The sequence below is a fragment of the Camelus bactrianus genome, chromosome 5, assembly GCF_048773025.1.
Source record: "Camelus bactrianus isolate YW-2024 breed Bactrian camel chromosome 5, ASM4877302v1, whole genome shotgun sequence".
In the NCBI taxonomy this organism is placed as follows: Eukaryota; Metazoa; Chordata; class Mammalia; order Artiodactyla; family Camelidae; genus Camelus; species Camelus bactrianus.
The window spans coordinates 58,572,989-58,591,632 of record NC_133543.1 but is presented as its reverse complement, the minus strand read 5'-3'; the positions used below and the strand labels follow the sequence as shown (position 1 = coordinate 58,591,632).

Here is an 18,644-nt window from a genome sequence, read left to right as displayed (position 1 = left end):
TTTGGTTCCATAGAACCACCCAGGTTCATTAAGAAGCTAGAACCTTCAAGAATTGTGAAACAAGATGAATACACAAGATATGAATGTAAAATAGGCGGGTCTCCAGAAATCAAAGTTTTGTGGTACAAAGACGAGACTGAACTTCAAGAGAGCAGTAAATTCAGAATGTCGTTCGTTGACTCGGTGGCTGTGTTAGAAATGCATGATGTCCGTGTGGAAGACAGCGGAGACTACACGTGCGAGGCCCGCAATGCAGCGGGCAGTGCCAGCAGCAGCACCTCCTTAAAAGTTAAAGGTCAGCTTTTACTCATCTTTGGTGTTTTTCACATTCGCCTCCTCTCTAGTTGTCCTCTCAGTTCCTGTTTGACTCTCCATCACTCTTCTAAACATTGTAAAGGATGTGGTAGAAAATTGGAAGTGATATGTTCTCTCTGTGGTGGAATGGCAAACTGACTCTTACCTGTAACTGCATACTTAGAGAATACATCCTGATTTTCCTTCTTTCCTAACTCAATTACCTTCCAATTTTAGAACCACCCACTTTCCGCAAAAAGCCTCATCCCGTTGAGACCCTGAAAGGAGCTGATGTTCACCTTGAGTGTGAGCTTCAGGGCACACCCCCATTTCAAGTTTCTTGGCATAAAGACAAGAGGGAACTTAGGAGTGGCAAGAAGTACAAGATAATGTCCGAGAACTTCCTTACGAGCGTCCACATCCTGAACGTCGATACTGCAGACGTTGGGGAGTACCAGTGTCGAGCCACAAACGATGTGGGGAGTGACACCTGTGTTGGTTCCATCACTCTGAAAGGTTAGAGTGGCTTCACTCTCTTCTTACTATTTTCCTTCTCATTTCAGTGCTCTGTGGGCCCCTCAGCTATTGCTCCATCCTTTATCATTAGTTGCCTCTCCCAGTTTTCCCTTTTTCCCTTTCCAAATCTTTTTATGTTTAGTGTGCATCCCATTTCTAAATCCTACTAAATACCCTTTCAGGCAGTTTTCCCAAGACGTTTTGACTGGATTTAGAAAGGCAGAGGGACTGAGACATTGAACTCTTTCTGCTTAATACAAACTCTAATGCATCCCTGCTCCCATTCTCCAAAAATGCCTCTTCTATAAGAAGTGGAAACAATGCATGATCACTAATTAGATCCCTTGAGCTCATGACTTTGAGGGAAATACTCTTCACCCCACAAATTTTAAATCCCCAATTTTGCCTTTTTCCCATCAGCACCACCAAGGTTTGTGAAGAAGCCCAGTGATGTTTCTACCATCGTGGGTGAAGAAGTTCAGCTCCAGGCTACTATTGAAGGCGCTGAGCCAATTTCCGTGATGTGGTTCAAAGATAAGGGAGAAGTTGTCAGAGAAAGTGATGACATATGGATTTCTTACTCAGAAAACATTGCAACCCTCCACTTTTCCACAACAGAAATAGCCAATGCCGGGAAATACACCTGTCAGATCAGAAACGATGCCGGAATGCAAGAGTGTTCCACCACACTGTCCATCCTCGGTTAGTGAAAATAGAATGTCACCATGAGAACAAGAACACGCCTACCAGTACCTGTGTCTTCTTGAGTTTTTCAATGTGATTTTAACATCCGAATACAATTTGCCTCTCATTCCAGAGCCTGCAGCGATTGTGGAAAAGCCAGAATCTATCAAAGTTACCACGGGAGATACCTGTACCTTGGAGTGCACAGTCACAGGCACGCCCGAACTCACTACCAAGTGGTTCAAGGATGGAAAAGAGCTGACAAGTGACAGCAAGTATAAAATAAGCTTCTTCAACAAAGTATCTGGCCTCAAGATTATTAACGTGGCGCCCAGTGACAGCGGGGTATACAGTTTTGAGGTGCAAAACCCTGTGGGGAAAGACAGCTGCACAGCCTCAGTTCAAGTTTCAGGTTGGTTGATTGGGTTTTTTGTTTCAGTGTTATCATAGTATAGTTCCTGATTTATGTACATGTGTATGGGCAGCTTCAATTCTAAGGTGGGACGTGAGTCTGACATCCTCTGAATCAGGAAGATCAGAGGTACAATACTTGTAGAGCTAGAAGAAAGCCAAGTCCAAAAGCTCTATCCCTTTCTCTTGGAGGAGTTTCCACGATTCAAGGTAGTGGGAGTAAAACTTAACCCCTGTATAAGGAGTAAGGATACGTGGTCTCATACAATCAGTTATGTTGGAATAATTCTCTACATAATGATTCACAGCAAAGAGAAACCAAAATTCCTAACACATCAACCAGTACATCTTGTTCACTCATTCTCAAGGCTTTCCATTGTGTGAAGCCACAGGGAATTCTTTGATACCCACGCAAAAGAGCCAAGTGGATCTGGAGATATCCCATCAAGAAGACAGTAATTCTCTTTTCAAATTGTTTTATAACTGATGCCCCTTGTTTGTTTGATTTTTATCACATTCAGACCGAACTGTTCCTCCTTCATTCACAAGAAAATTGAAAGAGACCCATGGCCTATCTGGTTCCTCGGTAATAATGGAGTGCAAAGTCTATGGATCACCTCCAATCTCTGTCTCCTGGTTCCACGAAGGAAGTGAGATCAGCAGTGGGAGGAAATACCAGACCACCCTCACGGATAACACTTGTGCTCTGACTGTGAACATGCTGGAAGACTCAGACGCTGGTGACTACACGTGCATAGCTACCAACGCAGCTGGTTCTGATGAGTGCAGTGCTCCTTTGACTGTGAGAGGTCAGTTAAAACTACAGCAAAACAGAACTGCATTTTGTTACTGATTAACCGTTTTTAATCATCAAAATTCGAAAGTATTAAGCTTTTTCTGGTATGTGCTTTTTTGTTTAGAACCACCATCTTTTGTTCAGAAACCCGAGCTCATGGATGTTTTGACTGGAACCAATGTAACTTTCACAAGCATTGTGAAAGGAACACCCCCTTTCAGTGTCAGCTGGTTCAAGGGTAGCAGTGAAATAGTACCAGGGGACAGATGTAATGTGTCTTTGGAGGATTCAGTTGCTGAACTGGAGCTGTTTGATGTAGATGCATCACACAGTGGAGAATATACCTGCATCGTTAGTAACGAAGCCGGCAAAGCTTCTTACACGACACACCTACACGTGAAAGGTTTGTTTGACCGCTGTCCTGCATTTTTTCAGTCGTGTACATGAAGCAACAGACCTGTCCGTATCTGTGTGTATATGTGCTTGACTTCATGTTTTCAATTTCTCTACTCTAGCTCCAGCCAAATTTGTAAAGAAGCTCAATGATTACAGCATAGAGAAAGGAAAACCCCTGATCCTAGAAGGCACATATACTGGAACTCCTCCCATTTCAGTCACATGGAAGAAAAATGGCATAAACATAGCTCCTTCCCAGAGGTGTAATATAACCACAACGGAAAGATCGGCAATTCTGGAAATTCCAAGTAGCACAGTAGAGGATGCAGGACAGTACAACTGCTACATTGAAAATGCTTCTGGGAAAGATTCCTGTTCAGCACAAATACTGATCCTAGGTTTGTTATGATTGTACTTTCCTATATTTATGCATAAATAACCATACCAGCGTGTCTCCTTCGTAACTGATTCCCTCTCTTGGCTACAGAACCACCATATTTTGTCAAGCAATTGGAGCCTGTGAAGGTGACGGTTGGAGATTCTGCCTCTTTACAATGTCAACTTGCTGGGTCCCCTGAAATTGCAGTGTCCTGGTTTAAAGGAGATACAAAATTGAGACCCACTGCTACCTACAAAATGCATTTTAGGAATAATGTTGCTACACTGGTTTTCAACCAGGTCGATACTAATGATAGTGGTGAATATATATGCAGAGCTGAAAACAGTGTGGGAGAAGTTTCTTCATCAACTTTCCTGACTGTTCAAGGTGATTGCAATATTTTTGAAAATGAACAAATGTATGTTTCTTTTGAACAGTATTTAAAAAATCTGGCGAGGGTCTTCTTTTCAGGACAATCTTTCAAAATGCAAAATTTTCTGCTTAAGTAATTCTGTCTACAAGTTAGGAGCTTATCTTTTTCTATCACCTTTATGGAGAGAGATAAAATGACTAATCTTCAGTTGGAAGGATCATGTCATCATTTCAAGAAAAATGAGTAATTGTATTTTTTAAATTCCACCCTATGCGTGTCTCATTCAAATTGCTAGAAAGCAATCTAAAAGTCAGAATCTGCCACATATTGGAGATGTGCCTTAAACCAATCAGTTTCTTTATTGGCTTACATATTTTTATACCTACCATGCATCAGGGTGGCCTCAGAGTGAAACTTTTGCTCCAGAAATTTACCTGCTTTTCCTTGTGGCCAAGTTAATTCAGGAGATGTGAATACCGCCTAATAGTTTTATAAAAATCCTGTTATCTGTATAACAATAATTGTGAGAATATTCAGCACATTGAAAAAGTCCAGAAGCATTCATTACTTAATTTCCATTCCTACAGAACAAAAGCTTCCACCATCATTTTCTCGACAACTGAGAGATGTTCACGAAACGGTCGGGCTGCCCGTTGTCTTTGAGTGCGCCATCAGTGGATCGGAACCTATCTCGGTGTCTTGGTTTAAAGATGGCAGGCCATTGAAAGATGGCCCCAATGTACAAACATCATTTTTAGACAATGTAGCCACTCTCAATATTTTCCAAACAGATCGGAGTTTTGCAGGCCAGTATTCCTGCACGGCTACAAATCCTATAGGTTCTGCTTCTTCCAGTGCCAGACTTGTTCTCACAGGTTTGTGGATTCTTAAACTTCTGTTTCTGTAATTACATTTTTTTTATAGCCAAATTTGAAATTAGGGAAGGAGGATGTGTGTAGATGGGGACGATCAAGGTCTGGAGCCTGCAACCTTGTCTTTCTGCTCTCCTCTTAGAGGGGAAGAACCCACCCTTCTTCGACATCCCTCTTGCCCCTGTGGATGCTGTGGTGGGAGAGAGCGCAGACTTTGAGTGCCACGTTACTGGGACACAGCCAATAAAGGTCGCCTGGGCCAAAGACAACAGAGAGATACGAAGTGGCGGAAACTACCAGATCAGTTACCTGGAAAACAGTGCCCATCTGACAATCCTGAAAGTAGACAAAGGAGACTCTGGCCAGTACACCTGCTATGCTGTCAATGAAGTGGGAAAGGACTCCTGCACAGCTCAGCTCAATATAAAAGGTACCTTGGTATATCATATCCGAAGGGTGCAGTTTTTATTAGGACAAATGATATTTATGGCATTTTAAAACAAATGACATAAAAATGTTTCAAAGGAAATAAGTTTCTCTAGAGAAAAAGTGATCTTTTTAAAATCTGTATTTCTCTAAAAGTTTTATATATCCTACATAGCACTAAGACCACCCTCCCTATTTCTTTTAACAAATATCTGATTTTGTAACTGGCCATAAATTATTCTTATCATTTATCCTATAAATCAAAGAATAATCTTGTGGAAGGAGGCCAAAATGTTAAGGAACGTACACTGATACACTGTGTTTGATTGATCAGCTTTGACTTTGAACTAAAAATATGACTTCTCTTTCTTGGAAAACTTCCTATTAATAACCTACTTTTGGATTCCGTTTCATATATCCTTGAACTTTCTTACAGAGCGGCTCATCCCACCAAGTTTCACTAAAAAACTTTCGGAGACAGTAGAAGAAACAGAAGGGAATTCTTTCAAACTCGAGGGCCGTGTTGCTGGCTCCCAGCCTATAACTGTTGCCTGGTACAAAAACAATATAGAAATCCATGCAACACCCAACTGTGAAATCACCTTCAAGAACAACGCACTTCTGCTGCAAGTCAGGAAGGCGGGCGTGGGCGACGCTGGTCTGTACACGTGCAAAGTGTCAAACGACGCAGGCTCTGCTCTGTGTACATCTTCAATCATCATCAGAGGTGAGTCACTTTCACAGCCCCCAGACGTTGGGTTTTCCTTTCCTGCCAGTTAGACAGTTGTGTGTGTTTGTTCTGACATCTTAACCCAGTAAGTTATAACAGATATAAATCTATATTATTTAATTGATTTGCCACAATTGCACATATTTAATAAAAATATGTATTATTTGTAATATAATTACGTGGCCCAGCAAAGTAGTATCATATAATAAATGGACTGTATCTTAGCTTGTAAATCATATCCTAAAATTTTCTCAGGTAGTTAGAAGTCTAAGTCTACTTTGAAATTCATGCATAAGTGACATATAAATTTTTATGAAGCACATTTGTTTTGAAATTTAAAAAAATTTTATCATTGAATATTGCATTAGCTTTGCTTATTATGAGTTCTATCACATTCTGAAACATTCTCTTTTCTAAGGATATTTCTCCAGGATTACTGTCTGACATGTATTGCCCAAAGCTTTTAGCCTGTAAATGAATATTAATCTCATACAAAAGGGTAAAATTTGCTCAAAAAGAAAAACAAGGTGTGTGGAAGTATGTTGCATATCATTATGAATAAATACACAGTCATAGCTTGAGGCAAAGAAATAGACTGTATTGTTTAAGGAGACCTTCTGATCCTCTAACCATAATGGCTTCATCTAGATAATTTTGTTGCAGTTCATCAAAATCACTTTACAGGCTAACCTCCTTGAAAAGCTAGGACTAAATTACCAACTCTGATGGTCTAGCTGGCCATTTCAGGGTGCACAGACAATAGGTTAATATAATTAATAGATTAATATTACTAAGAAGCTAATATCATTACCTTATAATTCAAATTTCATCACTCATTTAATAGGACTTAAACGCATTTAGTTTCAAACACATTTAGTAAAACGAAAAACATGTGCTTAGTGGTGACATATATTCATGATTCACATTCAAGATGGCTTTGCTATTGAGTAGATAAATAATTTCTGTAGAATTCTGAGGCTTTCTATATGTAGAATTTTAAAAAGAGTAGACATCAGAAGTTTTCATCTTTCCAGTCATGAATACTGCCTTATTGAATGGTCTCAGAACCATTCAATAAAATCATTACGTAATACCGGGTTATTCATGACCTTCCTATCATATTATTTTTGTCTTCTTCATTGGTTTTCAGTTGCACATTTGAGCTTCAGCCCCTAATTCCTTTGGGCAAAGATTGGATTTTAAATGCTACTGTAGCTGCCTTTAATAGCAAAAGATGAACATCAGAGAAAATCACATATTAAGATGTGGGCTCATGGATTACTCAGTGGTTGGCTTTCTAACCAAGGGGTTAGCAAGCCCTGCATATCATGAGCAGAATTCTCCAATAAGCCCTTAGTTTTTAGGGTTCAGTGAAAATCCACCTGCGTGCAGGTTTGAGAAAACCAACAGTGTGCTCTATGACACCAAAGTTTATAGTAACTGCCAGTGCAATGTTTGCAGTGCTTAATCAGGACACAGATGCTGGGGTAATTCATGGGCAGCATGGCTCTATTCTTTGCTTGTTTTTAAACCTTTTTCTGTTTTTAAAATCCAACAAAGGTAACTAATGTTTTCAGAGAGAAAGGCACAAGATTAATTTCTACTCTAGAAACCAGTGCTACCTATGAGAGGCAAAAGTTGTCTCTTTTCTAGGATTTAATGTTCCTCATGAAGATACCTTTTTAATTCTAGAACCAAAGAAGCCACCTGTGTTTGACCAACACCTTACTCCAGTAACAGTGACTGAAGGAGAATTCATGCAGCTCAGCTGCCATGTCAGGGGATCAGAACCGATCAGGATCCAGTGGTTGAAGGCTGGCAGGGAAATAAAGCCCTCAGACAGATGCAGCTTCAGCTTTGCTAATGGGACTGCTGTGCTGGAACTCAAGGATGTGGCTAAAGGAGATGCAGGAGATTATGTGTGTAAAGCTTCCAACGTGGCTGGAAGTGACACTTCCAAATCAAAAGTGACCATTAAAGGTACAGACACCTCGAAACTTATTTGGATGAAGTCAACTGCTCGCGTTTATTTGCTTTGCACAATTTAAATGAGTTCAATTATATTTCTAGAAATATCAGTTATTGCTCATTTGCAATTTGTAACCTGCTTATTATAATTGAAATATTAGATAATTTAATGGCAATAATTTCCAGACAGACTTTCTGAAAGCACCCCAGGTTCATATTTCTTGACCCACTTTTCACCATATCCAGGAGGATGTAACTAAGTGAAGTTCCAAAAATGATGCTGTAATACTGTGACCTAAGGTAGCCTGATGCTGTACCCCTGAAGGAAATCTGTAGAAAAGCCAAGTCTAGGAATACAGAATTTGATACTGTTAATGTGATTGTAGTCCAGTCTGCAGGTAATAGCTGCAACTGGTTATAAATGTCTCTGAAACTGCTTTATCTTCTATAATCCACTCTCATGTAGAGTTCATGTGATTTATGACACTTCCAAACTCCTAAAGCTTATTTTTCAAAGGAAATTATTACAATTTTAAGGTAATTGTGATAACAAAACATGTAAAATGCAAATTTTTTTCTAGACAAACCAGCTGCTGTCCCAGCAGCTAAGAAAGCAGCGGTAGACGGAAAACTCTTCTTCATATCAGAACCTCAGAGTATCAGAGTTGTCGAAAGTAAGTACTTCATGAAAAGTACATACTCATCTATCGTGTGCCTTTTACTACTGATTTAATTTCAGAAAAACTGATTTTGGAAAATTAAATTTGTGACTGATTTGTTTTCATCATTCCTTAGAAACCACTGCCACATTCATTGCAAAAGTTGGAGGTGATCCAATTCCAAATGTTAAATGGACAAAAGGGAAATGGAGACAGCTGAACCAAGGAGGTCGCATTTTCATCCACCAGAAAGGTGACGAAGCAAAGCTGGAGATTCGAGACACCACAAAAACCGACTCTGGATTGTACCGATGTGTTGCGTTTAATAAACATGGTGAAATTGAAAGTAATGTTAATCTACAGGTGGATGAGAGGAAGAAACAAGAGAAAATTGAAGGAGACCTTAGAGCAATGCTGAAAAAGTAAGTTCAGTAAAACACCACACACAATAATGTACTGTTCACAAAAAGGGTCTCTCAAGAAGCATGGACCGTCCCCTCAAGGTTCCAGATTGTGAAAGAACATAAGCATATAGACATTTTAACAGAAACAGATAAGCAAATACACAATATTTGGGTGCAAGTTAGTGGTACATGAATATCAGTATCTGCATAATCATGAGAAAGTTTTGAGAATGAGGTAAATTTTTATTAAAATTTTGAACAAAGGAAGTGGCTTATAGAAAAACCCGTGTGTGTGTCGGCATGACATTTTTGTTCCTTTGTGTAATTTCTCATGCTCTGAATGGCTTTCTAGATCAGCTGTTTTAGACATTTTCCACAATTACGAGTAATTTCAGTACCAATTATATTTCAGCAACATTGTTAATCAATTAATCAACATTTGATTTCTACACATCTTTTCCATGATATGATATATATTCTTTATGAGTGCTTTCCATTGCTCTTATTGTTTTTCCTTTTAATTCTTTGATTAACCCTTTTTATTGTGAAGTTTACAAGAATATTTGTTATTCACAAACTCTTTGATCAGATTTGTATACTTTCATGACAGTTCCAGCCTTAATCCACTGCATCTCCAAACCCACATTTTTGGTTTGTTTCACGGTTAACATGGTAAAATTAATAGTTCTTGAATAAAGGACATAGAACTAGTCCTCTGTGAAAAAAATTAATTACAGTTATAATCCTTGAATAATGATAGACAATTCAAAATAAGTAGAAGACAGGTGATTCATGTTTATTTCTCTTTTTTTGGATTATAAATAACAAAAACTTGCTTCTCGCAGTTTTGAAGACTGGAAGTCCAAGATCAAGGTGCTGGCAGATTCAGTGTCTGGCGGGAGCCCACTTCCTGGTCCATCGACAACAGTCTTCTACTGTAGCCTCACATGTCCTAAGAGACCTATGTTTATTTCTTATTTCACTTAGGACTCCAGCCTTAAAGAAAGGAGCTGGAGAAGAAGAGGAAATTGATATCATGGAACTTCTCAAAAATGTTGATCCAAAAGAATATGAAAAATATGCCCGCATGTACGGAATCACTGACTTCCGGGGTCTTCTTCAAGCATTTGAATTGCTAAAGCAAAGCCAAGAAGAAGAGACACATAGATTGGTATGATCTTTTGTTAATAGTATCATCTTGAAAATTTCACATTTGAAACATCTAACATATGCACTTCGAATGTCCAGAACCCTACAGTTGTATAAGAACATTTAATAAAAGCCTAAGCAGCATCAAGAATGGAAACTGAATGTAATCGTGCATCCTCTAATTCAAAGTTTATTTCATATGGAATACTTAATACTTTTCTTTTCTCTTCAGGAAATTGAGGAAATAGAGAAGTCAGAGAAGGAAGAAAGGGAATTTGAGGAGCTTGTGTCATTTATTCAGCAAAGGCTATCCCAGACAGAGGTAAACTGAATTATGCTGATCACAAAATGAACAAATTATTACTGGCAATTACAACGGAAGGAGTGACTAATGCATTTTAATTCTTTACTCTCCTAGCCTGTCACTCTGATCAAGGACATTGAAAATCAGACAGTTTTGAAAGATAACGATGCTGTGTTTGAAATTGACATTAAGATTAATTATCCAGAAATCAAGCTTTCATGGTACAAAGGGACTGAAAAACTGGAACCCAGTGATAAATTTGAAATAAGCATTGATGGTGATCGACATACACTCAGAGTCAGAAACTGTCAACTTAAAGATCAGGGCAATTATAGATTGGTGTGTGGTCCACACATCGCTAGTGCTAAACTAACTGTAATTGGTAAGTAGAGGAGTTTAAAAAAAAAACTTGTGAGATTAGTTTACTGTTGAGTGTATCACATGTGATATTGAACAAAATGTGAATTGTATCATCCCAACAGAGCCTGCTTGGGAACGGCATCTTCAGGATGTTACTTTGAAAGAAGGCCAGACTTGCACCATGACATGCCAGTTTTCTGTGCCTAATGTAAAATCAGAATGGTTCAGAAATGGCAGAATCTTTAAACCCCAAGGTAGATATAAGACTGAAGTGGAACATAAAGTCCATAAGCTGACCATTGCAGATGTTCGAGCAGAAGACCAGGGCCAGTACACCTGCAAATACGAAGACCTTGAAACTTCAGCAGAGCTCAGAATTGAAGGTGGGTGACAGACCACGGCTGGAGTTACTACAGCATGGGTCAGTGGCAAATGTTGTGCAGGACCTCTGCAACCCTGCCGTCAGATGTGTCTCAAAGTGTTCGTGTGTGCTCATTTCCCAACACACAAAACTCATAGCATTCACTCACATCTCAAAATTCATACAAAATCAAAAGGGAAGTGTTCACATAAATGCCACTTCTTTTGCATAGTTCTTCTTTTTTTTTTTTTTTTGACCAGAAGCAGATTTCAGTCCAAACTGAGAAATGACTTTCTAACAGTTATTTCTGGTAATCCAAACTGAGAAATGACTTTCTAACAGTTATTTCTGGTAAATTTCATAATTCTGCTAAATCCAGGAATTCTTTACAAATCTACTAAACTCCATAATTCTCATATCTATGATTTTGAATCCTAGAAAGAAATCTTGGAACGAACCAGATTTCATGGCTGTCTAGAGGATTTTGGCTAGAAGTTGACATTTTGTTTATAGGAATCAGTCTGACTCTATCTATATGAAACTTTATAAAATTAACAACATATGTGATGTGTGATTAGCAGCTATTTAAAAAAAATAATTATTTCCTAAGAATATCACATTCCAGCCTTCTGAATCTCTGAAATGAAGTGGAATCTCAGGATTTAGGTGCCACAATATTTGTTTCCTAATCGTGGATTGCAGGCACTGTCCGGAGACATCCTGAAGCTGTATTCAGCAACATTTGACTCTGTTGATAGCCTCTGCTTCCAGGTGTTGGAGCCCATTGAGAGCTGTTGAAATAACAACCATATGACTTCTTAGTTACATAACTATTTCAACTTTTCTGACTTGCTTTCCAGTCGATAGCAAGGTTGTAGTTTACATTCAAAAATTTTAAATAGTTTTCAATTTAAAGGATCCAGTTGAAACCACTTATTTTAAAAACTAATCGCATATTTTTGTACGATCCTTAAAAAAAAGCTCACCAGAGTACGTATGACATCTAAGATGTTCATTCCAGCCTTCCAGATACAATTTTGCAGAAAGACCTCCACTCCAGGCCATTCTACTAAACACCCTGCTGTCCCCAGTGGATGGACTCCATGCCTGCCCCAAGGTGCTTGCAAAGCAGGTTTCAGAACCCTTGAAAATGAATCCTTTGAAATTTAGAAGTACAGATTTCCTATTAAGTTTGAAATTATTTCACAGGAGTTATACAGGTCAACTAATAAGCAATTCTAAATCCTGAATAGCAAGCAGAATTATTTTACAGAGGAAAGGAAGAATTTCAGGGGGAATAAAGTATACAGTAAAATTAAGTTTATGTTCCGTTTATTTAGAACCTCCCATTTCACTAACATTTTTCAAGTTTAAATTTGACTTTGGGGTATAAGCACCCTGGACTATTGCCTTCATGTAAGTATTTTAAGGACTTTCAAGGATTTCTTTACACTTTCATACTTTGATCCTGTAGGAATACACTGAAATCTTGGGATAATTTTTTGTTACTGATGCAAAGAAGTGCACTTTCTTCTTGTTTTATATTTTCAGCCTTTTTTCTGCTATTTTCCAGTTGGATAAAAAGATGGAGACTTTAAACGTCTTGGGGGGAAAGCACAGCGAAAGAAATTCTTCCCTGTGCAATCTAACTTTGAACTCTTTTTGTACTTAAACAGCTGAACCAATTCAGTTTACGAGGCGCATACAGAACATCGTGGTGAGTGAACATCAATCTGCCACCTTCGAGTGTGAAGTGTCCTTTGATGACGCCATTGTAACATGGTACAAAGGGCCAACAGAACTGACCGAGAGCCAGAAATACAACTTTAGGAATGATGGTCGGTGCCATTATATGACCATCCACAACGTGACCCCAGATGACGAAGGTAACTTAATAGACAGTGTCCCTGTGAATTTAGAATTTAAACTTTGTTTTTAGATTTCTGTCCTAGTTTACCCTTAAACGTTGTAATTCTATCTAGATTACTTTTTTAGGAAAGAGGAATATAAATAAGTACTTGCTGTTTGGAAATAAAGAAATGTTATTTGCAAACATATCAGAAAGCAAGCGTTTTGTGATTTTTTCCCTTAGGTGTCTACTCAGTAATTGCTCGACTGGAGCCGAGAGGTGAAGCCAGAAGCACAGCAGAGCTGTACTTAACAACTAAAGGTCAGAGAACAAAACACCCCATTAAAATCACACGGCCATCTGAAACAAAGTAGCCTGCCAAGACCATTCTCAATTTTAAAAAACATCATTTTTTTTTTCTTTTGCAGAAATCAAACTTGAGATGAAGCCTCCAGGTAAGTTAAAAAAAAAAAATCAATCCTCGCTTACAATACATTTAGTGTAATTTTGTAAATAATAGAAGCCAAACGAACATATCTACAAATACGATTTCTTTTTTTCAACAGAATGTTTTTCAGGAAAATAATACATGTTAGGCTTTGTGAGTTTGGGAAATTAGAGGTTCTGAGGTCACATTCAGCTGCTATCTAGTATCAAGCCAAACGATGTGGCCATAGAACAAAACACATCTTCATAGGGAATAGATTTGCCTGTGTGGTTACACACAAAAGAATCTTAATATCTTTGTGTCTGCATATTAGATTCTGCTGTTGGAAATGCCTGGCAGTCAAACACACCTTAGTTGTCTAATAAATATCTGTGTCTTCAGTCTCTCTGTGCTTATCATTATTAAATGTCCCTTTCAGACATTCCTGATTCCAGAGTTCCAATCCCCACCATGCCTATCAGAGCGGTGCCACCAGAAGGTAAGTCCCAGCGCGCGACTCCTGAGCCTGAAGCGGCAGTACTCCACCCCCCCCAACCCCGCCAGGACATTACCTACGCCAAACCGCAGCATAAAGCAAGAATAAACCCATCCACGTCATCTTCGCCTGTGTGATTACAAATCAAAGCAAAAGAGTAGTTACAGTTATAAATAAGTGCTATTTTTATTCTGATTGATGAATTGGTACTCTAACACTTTTGAAGTACTGCAAGAAATGCATGAGACTTTTCATTGTATTTCACACAAAATAAGAAACCAAACCATGTTACTTATAATGGCATTTATTTTCTTCAGAAATTCCTCCTACGGCTGTTCCTCCTATCCCTCTGTTGCTACCATTACCTGAAGAAAAGAAACCACCAGCAAAACGTATTGAAGGTATTACATGTTATTTGCCTGGATGTCAAAATAGAGAATGTAACTATTGCAGACCTAGAAAATTGTTTAATGAAACACGTTGGCCCTCTAGTGGTCAGCAGGTTGAACTGCCTTTTAAAATGTGAATTATTTGCTCTAAGTATTAACTAAGTTATGTGAGACATGCGCCTAAAAGTCTGAAAATCATCAGACAAACCAAATACGATGTTTAATATTAAAATATTTTTAAAGAAATAACTTAAGCATTAGTGGCAAACTGATTACACATTTCATATTTTCCTAACTACAATACATAACAATAAAATGATAGAATCAAATTCTAGTGAAGCTTATAGAAATAAAACATATTAGGTATAGTCAAGGTGAAGATTATAGCTTGTGTTTTTTCTCAGTTACACTATTAGCTACTTTTTAAAATTCACCATTTTATACAAAAATTATGATTTAAAATATTTTTGATAGATTTCATTTTTCTTTAAGCTAAAGAAAGAGCTCTCCAGTAAACTCTTGAGTGTGCCAGAGAATTGTCTTTTTCAAATGTTTTAATAGATAAATTATACTATTTGTGTCACCAAGCTGCTCAACTAATTAGTCATCAGACTTCCTTTCCAGAGTTCTGGGGAGTTCAGACTTGCTGTTAGAATTCTCCCAGCATCATCAGGAAAAAAATTCTACATGTCAAAGTCACATTTTTCCAAAGCCAAGCCACCATTACTGTAGTGGTTTCCCAGGGTTTGACTCGCTAGTCCCCTAATAACCACTGCAATTGGTGTCAAAAGCTTGAGCTAATTTTCAGTCAGCTTCAGGGGAAATTCAGTTTAAAAAAAAGGACACTTCCAGCTTTATGACTCAATAACAAAGAAAAACATTTTTTTAAATTTATATGAATATAGTTAACTATATTTCATCTACTTCTGATAGCAAAAAGGAGCAAGAATCAAAATTCGTAAAATGGATTTCCACTTCTATTTGTTGTCAGGAATAATAATTTATCTTAATGATTTATTCTTTGAGTGTTAGTGTCAACATGACTAAGTTTAAATACCCAGTGGGAAACTTGAGAAATTAAATTGTGCTTTAAAAATGCAAAACAGTGTTATTTATTCATGAGTACTAGGAGCCATAATCAAGTTATGGTCAGGGACCACGATCAGGGTATAATGTCAGCAACAGTAAAAGAAAGTTTCCACCTTATAGCATAGATAGGACTTTACTGTTACTAATTCACTTCTTAGTCTTTTTCCTGACATATTTAAAGTGTTCTTACCTAAGTGAAACAAAGAAGAAAAGATGTACCTTTTCTATTCATGATATCACTTAGGCTCACCCTAGATGTTTCGAAAACTTTAAGCAAGTATAAAATCAGTGAAGATGTAAAATCACCCTACATATTCTCTCTCCTTCCAAAAAAGTTTTCTGCTTTCAAGTCCGAGGTCTTTCTGAAACAGGTGTCTTGGAATAATGTGCAGAGTCTCTTGTTACCATCAAAACATGTGAAAAAAATAAACCATTTCAATAAACCTCCTAGTTTCCTGAAAACATTTTAGTAATTTACATCTGATATCTCATTTTTCAGTGACCAAAAAAGCTGTGAAGAAAGATGCTAAAAGAGTCGCAAAGCCCAAAGAGGCACCACCTGAAGGTAGTACAGTTAATCAAAATTCAGTCTTACTGCCTTTCTCTTGGTTAACATTTAAATCCCAAATAGTGGAAGAGAGAGGAAGGGTAAGAGTGTGAATTCACAAAATGGTACCGTATCCTTCACTCATTCTCACCCTCCTCTTTGACTCAGTTTTTACTTTTTCTTTCTCAACTTTCTTGCCACACCCCTTTTTTCTTCCCCTGTCCCCTTGTGCCTGTGTCTGCCCATAGCACCCAATGGCAACACTAGAGAGTTCTTCTTATCTCTGGATGGTAATTTAAAGAAGGCAACAGCTGGTCTAGTACAACAGCTTGTCTTGATCGAGTCGCACCAATAGAAGGTCAAGGGCTGGTGCTGGTTTCAAGGGGCGGCTCCAGCCAAAGTCAGCATCCTTCCTGGTTCACCTGAGCTAAATGCCAGTACTTACAGAAAAAAAAAAAAAAAAGAACTATTTTGCAGGAGGACCAATTTAATGACTATTTTTTCTTTATCCTAGAAAGTTTTTAGGAAGAAAATTGGATAACTAGGTTTAAACAAATATTTTTCTCCAAGAAAGCTATTTGGCTAAGATTAGAGCACAGGAACCTCCTAACAGGAGAATCCAGGAGCACAAAGCACCATTCACTGAGACTTCTTTCTGATTGGTGATTTGTGAAACATTATAGAATAAGAAGCAGCTCAAAAGCCTGGACTTTACTGTTATTCACTGAAAAAATTAAACACGCGTTATTTTTTAGCATTAGGCATATTGAATATTCTCATGTTTCATGTTAATTTAAAGTGTTTTAAATCAACCTAAACTAATAAAATTTCAGCCTCCCTGCATTCTCATTAATACAGCATTGCATAGCATTTCTGGGGAGCTAAATTTGGACATTATATAAGTCTTTGATATATGACTAGTAGCATCAGGTCATACACGTGACTAATAAGGGTGTGCAAGGTTAGTAAGCATTAAAAAATGCATAATCTAAAAATAAATGTCTGCTTTATGTTTTTACAGTCCCAGAGGTTGCCAAGAAGCCCCCACCTCCTACTGCTTTAATTCCAGCAAAAGGTAAATGCAATTACTAAATTATTAAATATTTGACTCTATTTCTGAGAGCTGCATCTCTGCATTGTATTCTTATTTCTGTGTATCAGGCTTCTCACTTCCTGCAAAGTTGTAGCATCTCCTCTGCTCTAGTAAAATTAGCATTAGCAGGGATGGCTACTACCTGTTGCTCTGATACCAGGAAAGGAAACACAGGCAGACGTTTGTGCAGCCTCAGGGCAAGGAGCACGGGGAAAGAAGTGCTGAGGGCTAGAGAGGGAGGGGTCACCCCTGATTGTTTCAGCTGTAGCTAAGGCAAATGTTAAGAATCATATAAATAATGTTAGCCTTCATTTTCTTTAAGTTGTTCTATAAAAGCAATGGATTGATTTGGTTACATAATTCTAAATATTATCTTTATTAAACTGAAGAGTTATAGTCGATAGTCTAAAATGTAGCTTTAAAATTAATACTGTTTTTAAAAGAATAATTGGACATTTAAATAACTAGAAATATTAAATATAAATTCCATAAAATGATCAAATATTAAGATAATCCATGGGGAAAAGAACTAAGGATTTTGCACCCTGGAGCTCTCCTAAAACAATGGAAGATGTGTTCTATTTGATAATATTTGCCAAATGCCATTTTGTTCACACCAGAAAAACCCTCAAGTTAAGAGGAGAGTATATCTTGACACTCCTGACTGTGTTCCATAATAGACAAAAATGCAAACAGAACCAACACAAAAAATGTAAATGATCAATATAATGCTGAGATCTGAAATACTGATATTGCTTTACCACATTGACTTTCATTTAGTGAAATAACTATATGGATATAATTAATATGCTAATATTATCTTTTAAAATTTATTTATTTATTTTAGCTGCTGAAATTATCGATGTATCCTCCAAGGCGGAAGAAGTGAAAATCACAACCATAACCAGAAAGAAGGAGGTTCAGAAAGAAAAAGAAGCTGTGTATGAGAAAAAGCAAGCAGTCTATGAGGAGAAGAGACTTTTCATAGAATCTGTGGAAGAACCTTATGACGAACTAGAGATGGAACCATACACAGAGCCATTTGAGGAACCTTATTATGAGGAACCAGATGAAGACTATGAAGAGACCAAGGTCGAAGCTGAAAGGGAAGTTCACGAGGAATGGGAAGAAGATTTTGAAGAAGGGCAAGAATACTATGAAAGGGCAGAAGGTTATGACGAAGAGGAGGAAGAATGGGAAGAGACTTATCAAGAAGGAGAGGTCATCCAAGTTCAAAAGGAGGTTTATGAAGGAGTGTATTCATTGGGTAATTTTTTTTCTCTCTTCCTCATTTTTGCTCAGTTCTTGATATTTTCAGTGTTATTAACCTGATTTACAATAGATATGAAATAGATGACCATTTGCATTTTTTAAAGTTAGGAATCTTTAGAAGCTTTAACAGTTGTTTTCTTCAGTTACTTTCATGACATTGTAAGTTGAATCATTTCATCCTATTATGGAGACTAAATTGCAAGTGCCCTTTTCTAATGCGGAAGTTCAAGTTTTACTTTCACTGCCTTGCTGCATCTCTGTTTGATCCTGCTTCTAAATCCAGCAGGAAAAATCCCTTTAGCAGTAAAGTTCCCAAATATACAATAATTTACACAGTTCAGTGTTACTCTTAACTTATATCATTTGCCAATTGATACACTCTAGTAGAACCTACCTACTC

At 37.7% G+C, this 18,644-nt stretch overlaps 1 protein-coding gene across 3 annotated transcripts in view; it reads left to right on the top strand.

Moving 5' to 3' along the window:
• Positions 1-18,644, top strand: part of TTN (titin) — a 269,061-nt gene that overhangs the window by 89,781 nt on the left and 160,636 nt on the right. For all 3 annotated transcript variants that reach the window (XM_074363962.1, XM_074363965.1, XM_074363963.1), the window contains 26 exons: positions 14-295; positions 532-810; positions 1,231-1,512; positions 1,628-1,906; positions 2,427-2,714; positions 2,826-3,104; positions 3,217-3,495; positions 3,585-3,863; positions 4,437-4,724; positions 4,864-5,151; positions 5,584-5,874; positions 7,570-7,857; positions 8,427-8,519; positions 8,641-8,926; positions 9,896-10,079; positions 10,290-10,379; positions 10,476-10,743; positions 10,844-11,104; positions 12,759-12,968; positions 13,175-13,252; positions 13,360-13,386; positions 13,798-13,857; positions 14,172-14,255; positions 15,832-15,897; positions 16,901-16,954; positions 17,820-18,239. In XM_074363962.1, the coding sequence (XP_074220063.1) occupies positions 14-295; positions 532-810; positions 1,231-1,512; positions 1,628-1,906; positions 2,427-2,714; positions 2,826-3,104; positions 3,217-3,495; positions 3,585-3,863; positions 4,437-4,724; positions 4,864-5,151; positions 5,584-5,874; positions 7,570-7,857; positions 8,427-8,519; positions 8,641-8,926; positions 9,896-10,079; positions 10,290-10,379; positions 10,476-10,743; positions 10,844-11,104; positions 12,759-12,968; positions 13,175-13,252; positions 13,360-13,386; positions 13,798-13,857; positions 14,172-14,255; positions 15,832-15,897; positions 16,901-16,954; positions 17,820-18,239 (5,583 nt within the window). The remainder of the gene's footprint in view (positions 1-13; positions 296-531; positions 811-1,230; positions 1,513-1,627; positions 1,907-2,426; positions 2,715-2,825; positions 3,105-3,216; positions 3,496-3,584; positions 3,864-4,436; positions 4,725-4,863; positions 5,152-5,583; positions 5,875-7,569; positions 7,858-8,426; positions 8,520-8,640; positions 8,927-9,895; positions 10,080-10,289; positions 10,380-10,475; positions 10,744-10,843; positions 11,105-12,758; positions 12,969-13,174; positions 13,253-13,359; positions 13,387-13,797; positions 13,858-14,171; positions 14,256-15,831; positions 15,898-16,900; positions 16,955-17,819; positions 18,240-18,644) is intronic.